This window comes from Phascolarctos cinereus, unplaced genomic scaffold (assembly GCF_003287225.1).
Source record: "Phascolarctos cinereus isolate Bilbo 61053 unplaced genomic scaffold, phaCin_HiC Scaffold_3;HRSCAF=262, whole genome shotgun sequence".
Taxonomy (NCBI): domain Eukaryota; kingdom Metazoa; phylum Chordata; class Mammalia; order Diprotodontia; family Phascolarctidae; genus Phascolarctos; species Phascolarctos cinereus.
This window is the reverse complement of record NW_027555736.1, coordinates 243,718,539-243,731,229: the sequence shown is the minus strand read 5'-3', so window position 1 is coordinate 243,731,229 and position 12,691 is coordinate 243,718,539. Positions and strand designations below refer to the sequence as shown.

The following is a 12,691-nucleotide window of genomic DNA, read 5'->3' as shown; positions in this document are numbered from 1 at the left end:
GAAAAAATTATTAACAAAAAATTTTCAATTACTACCTAAAACCTTACCAATTGTTGGCCTGAAAGTACTTCCAACAGATCCAGGAGAACATGTCCTTTTTTAATATCTGTGAAGAGATCTGTTATGACTGAGGGAGGGATATGCTGAAAAACAAGGTTTGGAAAATTGTTACTTAAACTTTTCAGTTTGAAAATGAACATCTTTCAGAATATCATAAAAAAAATCAAGTAGCTATCTAATAGGGAATCATTTTCTACTTATTTTAATGGAAAACAAAGTTTTAAGCCAACAAATTTAATAAATTGAATTCATCTCATGGCAAATTTCTAATAAAGAAACTCTTTTCAGGAATAGATCTTGCATTGACTTTGGTGCGAAATACACACTTTTAAGTGCCAATAAAGACCTATGGAATCATATTTATTCATACATTCATAGGGAAAGAATGCTATGTGGTGCTTCCAGACTCCTTTTGGAATTAGAATAATAATAGAAGATAGGTACACAGGGAGAAAGAGACATGTAGAAAATCTACATTCCATTTCTGTTTACCTAACATAATAAGATCAAGAGAAAAAAGAAAACATTACAACTTTAAATATTTTTAATGTCACTATCTGTCACAGCCAAATGCCCAGGATAATGCCTTAAAAGGTGGTTTTCCCCCTTGTTAAAAACTGAAATTCAGAACTTTTTTTCCTTATTCTTTCACATGTAAGTTCTACATCTTATCTGTCCTCTCTCCTTTCCCAGCTCCTTATCCCCGATTTGATCATGAATTACTTTCTTCTTGTGCTAGGAAAGAAAAGCAGAAAAGCTGATGCAAGATCTCTGTCATGGTCACTTTAGCACCTTTTGTCAAACAAAGGCATGCCACAACCTGTCATCAAGTCAGTATTTATAAATCTTGTTCACTGCAAAAACTAAGGATGATAACAAAACCAAAAAAGTCCCTCAGGATTCAGTTCCTTATTTATTTTGTCTTTTATCTCTCACCTTTGCCAACTGTGAATTTATCCAGCAGGTAAACGTTTTCTTCTGCGTATGTTCTTGTTCAGCTATGGAATAAGACAAAGAAAGCAACGGTTCAAAGGTGAATTGGAATTTACTAAACTCTCCACAAAGCCAAGTTGGACACTTTTTAATTATCCCAAAGCTTTAATACCACCTTTGGATTTGTTGACTGATTCTAAAAGGAGTGAAGAAAGTACTCCAGAAATATAGTCGAGGATTTTCAGAAAAACCAACTATTTAAGAAAACCAAGATTTGGTGATACTAATGGTTTTTCTAAAGATATTAATAAAGATCATGAAATAGCTGCCATTTAATTTTTTAAAATTTCTGTCTTTTTAGCTTCTCATAGGAGACATGACTCTATGAATAGAATTTAATTAACTGAGCCACAGGACAAAAATTTTTTTTTAACAAAACTCCTTTTCAATTTTAAACAAGAATCTAATCTTGTCCAGATAAGATGGCTGTCTGAATGGAAGCTGACAGGCCAGCCCTCACACATCTATTCCAGAAAAAAGCTAAAAAACAATGTCATTCCCAATTGAGATCAAGAAATCCAATGAGAAAATATAGTAAGAGATTTCATCCACTCAGGAACTGAATAAAAAGACCATCATAAGACCATAGGTGGTACAAAAGAGTACCCCTCCAGAAAGCCAACAGTGATGGAAGCCTCCCACTGTGCTACCAGAGGCAGTCCAGAGACACCTGTAGTCCACAAGGCACTGTAAATAAAGGCAACAACAGCAGAGTATTCCCACAATAAAACTCTAAGGTGATCAGAAATCCACAACTCGGACCTTGGAAGTGACTGGCAGTGGCAATGACTAGTCCTAGAATGACATCAACCATTCTAGGAATAGCAGTGACCAGTACTGGCACGGCAGGCCACAAAGGTCCATATCATTTTTTTTCTCTGATATTCCCTAGAGGACCCTGAAGATTCAGGGCTGAGAATCTTAAAGATCCAGAACTACTTAAAACCTACCAGCACTCTTAACATGGAGACAACCCAAAGGGTAGATGCAAGTACAGGAACCCAGATGACCTAGGTCAAGGTCAAGCAGAGGCAACCATCTCACTTGGGTATAGAAAGAGAACAAATAGCTTAGAAGAGAAAGTGGTAAACCTTACCCAAGAAATAGATTCTGTAAAAATTAGAATAGACCAAAGAGAAATCAATAGCTCCATGAGCAACACCAAAAGATTGAAAAAATAATAGAAAATGTAAGGTATTTGCTATTTAGAAAATTACCTACAAAAGAGGTCAAGTAGAGATAATTTAAGAATTATCATACTTGCTTAATAAATGAAACTTTTGAAGATCTATTATTACCACAGGGCAAAGTGAAAATAGAATGAATCCACTATTCACTTCCCGTAAGAAACCCTAACAGGAAGAGTCCAAGGAATGCTATAGCCAAAATCTAGAGATTCTAGGTCAAAGAAAAAAAATACTGCAAAAGTAGAAAGATAGCATTCAAGTAAAGAAACCACACTAAGGATCGGAAAAGACTTGGCAGCAACCACTACAAAGAAGAGAAAAATCTTGTAATACAATATTCTAAAAGTCAAGAGATATAGGTTTACAAGTAAGAATAACTTACTCTGAAAAGCTGAGTATATAAGTCTATGGGGGGCAGGAACAGGGGGAGGGGAATGAACCTTTAATGGAATTTAATCAGGACTTTTAAGCATTCTTGAACAAAAACCACAGCTAAGTAGAAATTTTGAAATATGAACACAAGTTAAGAGAAATGTAGAAAAATAATGTTTTTTGAACAATTGGGAACAGTCATAGAATTGATGCTAACATTCTAACAGGAGAAGAAGAAATTTGTGTCTCTTCAGAACTTTAATCTTTTCAAAGGGCAATGTAGTTAAATAAGAAAAAGAGAGTGCCTCAAAGTATGTTGGCTCTGTTCTGATACTTTTAAGGGGATAAAGAAAAGGGTTAGAGTCAGAGGGGAAGCAACAGATATGAAATATAGTGTAGAAATGAAGAAGGGGGGTGCAACTTATTTCTCATAATTAGTTATGTTTAAATAATAGACAAACAGAGAAGAAGTGAGATGAACAGGAATCAACCAACCTCAGTCTTATCTGAAATCCACAACGGGTGGCTTAATAAACACACACACAACAACAACAACAACACATAGATATAAAAATACATCATACTCAACAAGGAAACAGTCCAATATAGGAAAAAGTAGGGTTAAGAGGAAGGATAACACCAGATAGGAAACAGTTGTAAGCAAAACAAACTTCATCTTCAGAGAGTGAATTCTGAGGGGAAAATTAAAAGGAAAGGAAAGAAAGAATTGATAGGAACCATTGATGGGGTCTGATCAAGGGGAAAAGAAGAGGGTCAATGGAACCACAGTACATTGCCTCATATATAAACCACCAGTGATAATCCTATCCTTTCTCTTTCATCATGTTCTTTGTAAAATATGGGATAAGAGAGGAAACCCTAACTGGGGAAAAAAAATCTTTACACCATGTTTTTCTGATAAAGGCTTAATATCCAAGATATATAAGAAATTGATACAGATATATAGGAACAAGAACCATTCCCAAATTAATGAATGTCAAAGAATAAGAAAAGAGTTCTCAAAGTTAAGCAGAGGCACTGCTACATGAAAAAATACAAAAATCACTGCCCCCAACCCCAATTAATGTAACTGATTCTAATACCTTTATCAGGTGAGAATGCCTCTTGGGCTGAATTACAGGATCAATCAAATCAAATACGTAAACGGGCTTTGATAATTCCTAGCTGCTTCTATGGAATCAACCAATCAATCAATCACCAGTGTAAACCAGGTTGGAAGAGTGAATGCCATTGGATAAAATCCAATGAAGAAATATACCAAGATTATTTAAAGGAATCAAGCACCCCTCCAGGCCTAGACATATTCCAGCAGGAGCATTCTAGTAATGGCTTCAGAAGTTACGGTTTGAGAGCACTTTGTGGAGCCAGACCTTTCTGCAGATACTAGAAGGCAGCAAGGAATTATGGGGAGGGTGGGGGGTAGGTAGGAGATGAGTGTCCTCAGAGGAACATGAGCTCCAGTTCTACTCTATGAACTACCCATTAGACATTTCGAATTGGATGTCCTGTATGTATCTCAAACTCAACATGCTCTCCCCCAAACCCATCCCTCTTCTGAACTTTCCTCTTACTGTCAAGTGCACCACCATGCTTCCAGTCAAGAAGGTTTGCATCTCTAGTGTTATCCTGGACAATTTACTTTCACTCACACCCACCTAGGTTGTCAGTTGCCAGATCTTATTTTTCTATCTCCATAACACCTCTCCTAAACATCCCTTCCTCTCTATTCACATTGCCACCACCATAGTTTTGTTAGTCTTTTTCAGTCATGTCTGATTCTTCAAGACCTCATTTGGGTTCTTCTTGGAAAGAAACTGGAGTGATCTTGCCATTTTCTTCTTTAACTCACTGTACAGATGAGGCAAACAAGGTTAAGTGACTTGCCCAGGGTCACATAGCTAGGAAGTGTCTGAGGCCATTTTTAAACTCAGGAAGTGAGTCTTCCTGACTTTAGGCCTGGCACTCTATCCACTGTGCCACCTAGGTGCCCCATATAAAGGTTAGCTATTATTATTCTTGTTGTTATTATCACGACCTTTCTAGTCTTCTTACACACTATTCTTCTCCATGCATTGTGCTATCTAGTCATATGGCCCATATGGGTCTACTTGTTCTGCACAGTGACAGAATGAGGATTCTCCTGTTTACCCCCAAAAAAGAAATTAGTTTTCCCTAAAAGGCAACAAAGTTATTTCTGGGACTTGACTGGTCCCTGATTCCTTTGACAATTTCCTGGTTACCTAAGGGCATTAAAAAATCCAAGCACGTGGAATTGGGGCTCCTCCAACCTGGGGTTCTGAAGACCACCTGACTCAACAGCCTTGCTGACCAGACAAGATTACACATAGACAGGAAGTGGGCCTCACCCAGAAAAACTAAGTGCCACTGTATCCCTGTTGCGTTTCCTTGCTGGGTTAGCTCAAAGTAAACGTCCTTTTATTAACTGTTCAATGACTTGAGAGTGCCTCATTTTTGTCTCAACCTCAAATCTAAACCATAACAGTGCTAGTATTAGGACTGCCTCTACATGCACATACGACATTCACCTCTCATCTCTTTGCCTATGTACTGATAGTCCCCCATACCTGGAATGTACTTCCTCCTCATCTCCATCTTTTAGAAGCTCTGGTTTTCTTCAAGACTCAGCTGAAGTGCTACTTTCTAAATGAAGCTTTTCTTGATATCCCCAGCTACTAATTTACTCTGTCTCAAAGTTACCTGAACTGAATGTAATTCATTTGTATATATTATGTATACAGCTATATATTTGTCCACATACAACATACACACCCATTGTCTTCCCTGACAGAAAGTTAGCTCCTTGAGGTCAGGGTATTATTTTCCTTTTGTCTTTGTATCTCTAATGTTTAGCATTTAGTGCCTAAAATACAGTAAGTACTTAATAAATTGGAAATTAAAACAATTCTGAGGAAACACCTCACACCTATCAGATTAGCTAATATGCAAAAAAGAAAATGACAAATGTTGGAAAGGATGTGGGAAAACTGGAACACTAATGCTCCACTGGTGGAGCTGTGAACTGATCCAACCATTCTGAGATCAATTTAGAACCATGACCAAAGGGCTATAAAATCATGCATACCCTTTAACCCAACAAAACCACTGCTATGTCTGTACATCAAAGATATTAAAAGGGGGGAGAGAAGACCTATTTGTATAAAAATATTTATAGCAGCTTTTTTTGTGGTGGCTAAGAATTGGAAATCAAGTGGAATGCCCATCAACTGGGGGATGGCTGAACAAGCTGTGGTATATGTTGTGATGGAATATTATTTGCTATAAGAAATGACAAGCAGGATAATTTCAGAAAAACCTGGAAAGACTTACATGACCTGATGCAAAGTGAAATGAGCAGAACCAGGAGAACTTTGAACACAGTAATAGCAATATTGTATGATGATCAACTGTGAATGACTTAGCTATTCTCAGAAATGCAATGATCCAAGACAATCCTAAAGGACTCATGATGAAATATGCTATTCACTTCCAGAGAAAGAACTGATACTATCTGAATACAGACCGAAGTATACTATTCTTTCTTCCTTTCTTTCTTTCTCTTTCTTTCTTTCTTTTTTTCTCTTTCTGCCATTCTTTTTCTTTTGTTTCAGTCTTCTTCTATAAAATGACTAATATCGATATGTTTAACATGATTGCATTATTGATTGCTTACCATCTCAAGGAGATGGGAGGAGAGGAAAGGAGGAAGAGATAGAAGTTAGAACTCAAAAGTGAAAAAAAATCACAAATGTTAAAAATTGTTTTAATATGTAATTGAGGGGAAAATAAAATATTGTTTAAAAAATAAATGATTGGGTCAGCTAGGTAGCGCAGTGGATAGAGCACCGGCCCTGGAGTCAGGAGGACCTGAGTTCAAATCCAGCCTCAGACACATAACACTTACTAGCTATGTGACTCTGGACAAGTCAACCCCAATTGCCTCACCAAAAATAAATTAATTAATTAATTATTGATTCAAGAGAATTTGTGTTTATTATGCATTACATTTATAATGCACATTATTAAATTTAACTTAGCCTAGTTTAATACTTTTGTTTTTCTTATTTTTCTTTTTTTTAAAGTAACATGACTAGATTAGTTTAGGCATACGTTGTAAAAATCAAGCTATATAGGATTTTAGGTTTCCCAGAAAATATCACCTTCCTAATATCAAACCCATAATTAAGTTCATTAAGAGAATTCATATAATTATACAGCATAACAATCTGGTTCCATAATTTAGACTATTAGATTTATATTTAGGGATCTTTGACAGTGTTTTTCTATATCTCAGTGCAAGTACTGAAACATACAGTAGGGACCCATTGCTTTCCTCAATCAGTAAGAACATTATTCTCTTGACAATGGAGAGAAAGTATTTTTCCTTTTATTGCATGTTTTCAGGATGAAGTCATATAATGGAATTATATTAACTAGGGCTATGGTGAAAAGTAGGAAAAATCTAGTAATTATTAATCTGCTGCAGCATATTAATTTGGTGAACTACCCTATACCAAAACCCTTCTCTATGGAGATAATAACATGGGGCCCTCAAAAGCAACGCCAGCAGAGCACAGGCTCTAGCAGGTCCTACCCAACTGGAAAGACTCCAAGTACAGGCAGGAAATGAATTGTATGTCTGTCATTCAAGGACTAGGCAAGGAAAATACATGTACATTCATCAACAAATGGTTAGTTACCAGGTGATGATTTTGTTTGGTCACAGAAACTCATTAAATTGTCCACAAAGGCTTAGTGGGATTTTGACCTGTACCAATAAAAGGATGACCCATATCAAAGTAATCAGAATCCCTTGAAGTGTTAAAGAATTACAGTGATAAAACTCAAAACTTAAAGGGAAGGAATAACTTCTTCCTTGTCCCTAAGACAGTGCCATCTATGTTCAAAGTGACCTCATTCAATTTTGAATAAATAGAATTTAAGAATGGATGGGTGGAATCTTACTAATAATACTACTAAGCTTAGCAGACACAAAAACACTTTGAAAGGGGTACATAAGATGGGGGAGAGAATGGCAGAGAACAAGTGACTCTGTGTTAAATGACCTTAGGGATATAAGATGTCATCAGAGTCGACAAATCGGAAAACTGAAACACATAACATACAGCAAAAGGTTGACTTGTTGACTTGCAGCAAGGTTCCTAACTTTGGGTCCAAGAACTTACTTTAATAATTTGATAAACCGTATTTTAACGTTATTGGCTTTCTTTCACCAGACTGCCAAAAAGGCCAACCGCACACACAAAAAATTAAGAACTCTTGCCTTACAGCATTTCTTGTATCCGATGTCTATGCATGGAAGTCAGCAATGGAATCATGTAGTCACAGAAATTTAGAGTTGGAAATGACCTTAGAACTGACTTTACACTATTTCCCTCTAAGAGGTAATGCTTTTTCAAAGTATTCATTCATCTGATGTCTGATGCTGGACACAAAAAAACCTAATAATGAACAGAGAAGAACTGGGCTAACCCAAGTCATTAAATACAGCAGAATCTGGCTCAATGAATGATAACCTAATACTTATCGATAATTAGATAGTTACAGTATCTACAATATTACTAACTAGTTGGGGGTGAGGGAATGTTAAAGAAAATCGGTCTGATGTAGAAGGAACAGTATTGTATTTAGAGTTAGAAAAGCTGAGTATGAAGCTCAGCTCTGTTGCTCACCATCAATGTGACTTTTGGCAAAATTAGCTCTCTAGGACACAGTTTCCACATATTTTAGATAACAATGTTGGACTAGATCTCCTCTGAAGTGCCTTCTGACTATACATTGTATGACCCTATATGTTTGATAAGATGTGATAAGATGTGTTCAATGAGAAAATGTCGATGCTAACTTTCTAAAATATTAAATGAGAGGCAGCAAGGTAGAGTGAGCAGAACAGCAGTTTTAAGTCAAGTAGACCTAGCTTCATCTCTTGCCACTGCATGCAAGGATTGCAGATACTGGGCCAGGAGGGACATTTGAGACTCTCTAGTCCAACTCCTTCATTTTACAGATGATGAAACTGAGAAATACAGAGGTTAAGTGACTTACCCAAGGTCACACGGGTAGTAAGTTACAGGCAAGATTTTAAGCTAGGTCCTCTGAATCCAGAATCTTCTGAATCCTATAGACTAGCTATGAGACCATGTATGGGCAAGTCACTTAAGCTCTCAGTGCCATAGGCAACTCATTTTCTAAGATTTATAGTAATTTATAGCTACAAAGGGACTTTTTGTATTGAGTTCCCTACACTGAAATAACAGATTTGGACAAATATGTCTGTGTATGTATATGTATATGTGGGTATTATGTACATGCATTTGTTCAGTTGTTCAGTTGTCTGACTCTTCATGACCCTGTAAACCATAACACGCCAATGCTGTCTATGGGGTTTTTGATACTGGAATGGTTTACCATTTCCTGTTCTAGTAGATTAAGGGAAACAAAAGTTAAGTGACTTCTACAAGGTCACACAGCTAGTAAGTGTCTGAGACTAGATTTGAACCCAGGTCTTCCTGACTCTAGGCCCAGCACTCTACCCAATGAGCCACCTAGCTGCCTCCATGTATATGTATATGCATATGCATATATATATGTATATATACATTTTTTAAGCCAGTCAAGTATTATCATCACTATAGGGAGCTAGTTCCCAGTGAGGAACACCTATATGCACATGTTTCTGTTTAGTAACTTATACTCTTAAAGACTGAGAGAATAAACGACTTGTCCAGGGTCATATAATCCATATATATCAGGCAGGATTTAAAACAAGGACTTCCTAACTCAGACAAGCTATTCACTATAATCATTATAATCCTATTCACTATAATCCACCATGCCATGCTGCCTCTCATTTTCACACACACATACACACACACACACACACACACAATTGCTTATATTAGGAGTATATGAAAAAAAAGGTTTGATTTCCTCTGCTTCAAAATTTCCTGAAGTCATTTAACTATCATCTGTGGATATTGCATATGTGTTTTGTACCCACTCTAATAGTACTATTTAATAATAATGTATGTATTATATAATAATTTTATATATTTATATAATAATTTATATATAATTATATGTAATAATAATAATAACTAGCATTTTTACATTGCTTTAAGGTTTGCAAAGAGCTTTAACAAATATTAACTAATTTTATTGTCACAACAACTCTAAGAGGTGGATGCTACTATCATTATTTTACCAATAAGGAAACTGAGACAGAGGTTAAATGACTTCCCCAAGATCATCACACAGCTAGTAAGTGTCTGAGGCTGGCTTTGAACTCAGGTCTTCCTAACTCTCCTGACTCTAGATGCACTAGTCTATCCATTGTGTCAACTAGCTGCCTAATTTAGGAAATACTGGTGCAATGTGAAGAGCATTGGGTCAGTAGCCCTCCAATGGGTGTAAAGGACAAAAAAAGGACAAAAGAAGGAGAGATATGGAAGAGCATACAAATATGGAAATGGGAGAGAAGGAAAACAAAAGACATAGAGTTCAAGGGAGAGAGAAAAAAGCAATAAAGAAAATAGGGAAGCAAAGAGAAAAGTAGTGGGTGGGGGAAGAGAGAGAGAGAAAGAGAGAAAGAGAGAGAGAGAGAGAGAGAGAGAGAGAGAGAGAGAGAGAGAGAGAGAGAGAGAGAGAGAGAGAGAGAGAGAGAGAGAGAGAGAGAGAGAGAGAGGGAGAGAGAGGGAGAGAGAGAAATGGAAATAACTAACGAGAAAAGTAGAGAGGCTGACTGGCGTAAGTTTTAAAAGTGAAGTATAGTCAAGAGTTCAGATTTAACAGGTCACTCAGATTGGGTGCAAAGTGTTGTCAATTATAATCATCTGCTCTTTAAAATGCTGATTACCTTATTAGCTACTGTTCACAGCTTCTAAATGCTCAAATCCTCAAACATTTATAGCCTACACCCTAAATGGAATAATCAAAATATTCTACAAAGAGAGCCACAGAGAGTTCATAAGGGCAACACTACTTGGTAGATTTCTTATATTATCTCTTCCTAGCACTGACAAGCATAACTATTCTAATAAACAGAAAGTAGGGACGTCAAAAGGAAAACAAAATAAAAAAGGACCCTATCAGGGTTATGCATTTCTGTATGCCACCAGGGAAACAGAACAAAAGTCATCTCTGCTATCCTGATTTTTAATACTATATAGGGAAGAGAAACAGAAAATTCTAAAATCTTACTTTGTGGGTGTTTTTTTTCAGTCCTACCTATGTCTTTTTGATTTTCATTCAAGAAAAATATGTGGACATTAATTTTGAGGAAGGATGCATGGACTTAAGGGTGTTTCATCTAAGCATTGTTACTGTCAAAACACATTTAATCCTTGAATACTTTGTGATTCAAGCTTCCTTTAGAGAGTTAGCAACTCAAACACATAGCTCGAAGGGCATTTAAATGAAAGGAGTTTGGGTTCAGGGTGTGGACTCCAGTGAGCAACAAAATTCTCCTTGCTCTAGGGTGCCAACAATGTCCAGCAGCAGAGAAGCTAGTATCTTTGTTTTGACTCTAAAAAACAATACCAGCAATGTTGTTCCAGACCAGAACAGTTGCATTGGTCAAAAGAATCCATAAGTTCCCATTTAACTTTAGGGACAAACATTTTCACAACAGGGCATTATGAAGGCTCTTGGCCATTATATTAAAAATATTACAGATGGGTTTCATTCCCTTGACTATGGATTTTTATTCCCTCTTTTCCACTTGTACTGCCCCTATAATAATTCTTGCTATACTGCAAAAGCCTAACTAGTCTGCTCACCTCCAACTTCCTAATCTTTCTCCCCATTCTCTACCTCTCCCTTCCCTCCTCTCCCATCAGTTTAATCTTCTTACAACTCCTTACTGCCTTTTCTGAGGAAGAAATCAAAGCTATCCATAATCATGTGAAAAAATACTCTACATCACTACTGATTAGAGAAATGCAAATCAAAACAACTCTGAGCTACCAGTCCACACCTATCAGACTGGCTAATATGACAGAAAAGGAAAATGACAAATGTTGGAGGGGATGTGGGAAAATTAGGACATTAGTTGGTGGAGTTGTATACTGATTCAACCATTCTGGAAAGCAATTTTGGAACTATGCCAAAGGGCTATAAAAACCAAGCAATGCTAAGCAGTACTACTACTAGGTCTATATCCCAAAGAGATAAAAAAATTAAAAGGAAAGAGACCTATATGTACAAAAATATTTACAGTAGCTCTTTTAGTGGTGGCAAAGAATTGGAAATTGAGGGAATGCCCACCAATTGGTGAAAGGCTAAACAAATTGTGGTAATGGAATACTATTTTTTGTAAGACATTATGAGCAGGATGCTCTCAGAAAAACCGGAAAAAACTTACACGAACTGATGCAAAATGATCAGAGCCAGGAGAAGAGTGTACACAGTAACAGCAATATTGTACCATGATCAACTGTCAATGACTTAGCTATCCTCAGCAATAAAATGATCCAAGACAACTCTGAAGGACTTATGATAAAAAATACTATTCAACTTCAGAGAAAGAGGAATGAGAATGCAGATCAAAGCACATTTTATTAAACTTTCTTTTTCTTTCTTTCTTTTTGTCTGTATTTTCTTTCACAACATGACTAATATGGATATGTTTTACATGACTGCACATGTATAACCTATATAAAATTGTTTGCATTCTCAATGAAGGGGGAGGGGAGGGAGGAAAGGAGAGAATTTGGAAATCAAAAATTTTTTTAAATTATTGTTAAAAAGTGTTTTTACATGTAATTATAGAAAAAATAAAATGTCAATTTTTTTAAAACTCCTTACTGCCTACTAAGATAAAAATTCTTCAGCCTTGCATTCAAAGCCCTCCTTAATCTAACCTGAAATAACTTTTCTCATTCCTCCACCATACTTATATTTCTCATACACTCCAATAAATGTGAACTATTCTCTATCATGTAAATTTATTCACCTCTGAATATTTGTTCATGTCATTCCATACACCTAGAATACTCTTCTCTGGGCCTATCCAAATTCTA

The 12,691-nt window shown here is 36.4% G+C and overlaps 1 protein-coding gene across 1 annotated transcript in view; it reads right to left on the bottom strand.

The window, feature by feature from the left end:
- SYNE2 (spectrin repeat containing nuclear envelope protein 2) overlaps positions 1–12,691 on the bottom strand; it is a 352,560-nt gene that overhangs the window by 315,511 nt on the left and 24,358 nt on the right. Inside the window, 2 exon segments of the mRNA XM_020986547.2 lie at positions 48–143; positions 997–1,058. Of these exon segments, the coding sequence (XP_020842206.1) occupies positions 48–143; positions 997–1,058 (158 nt within the window).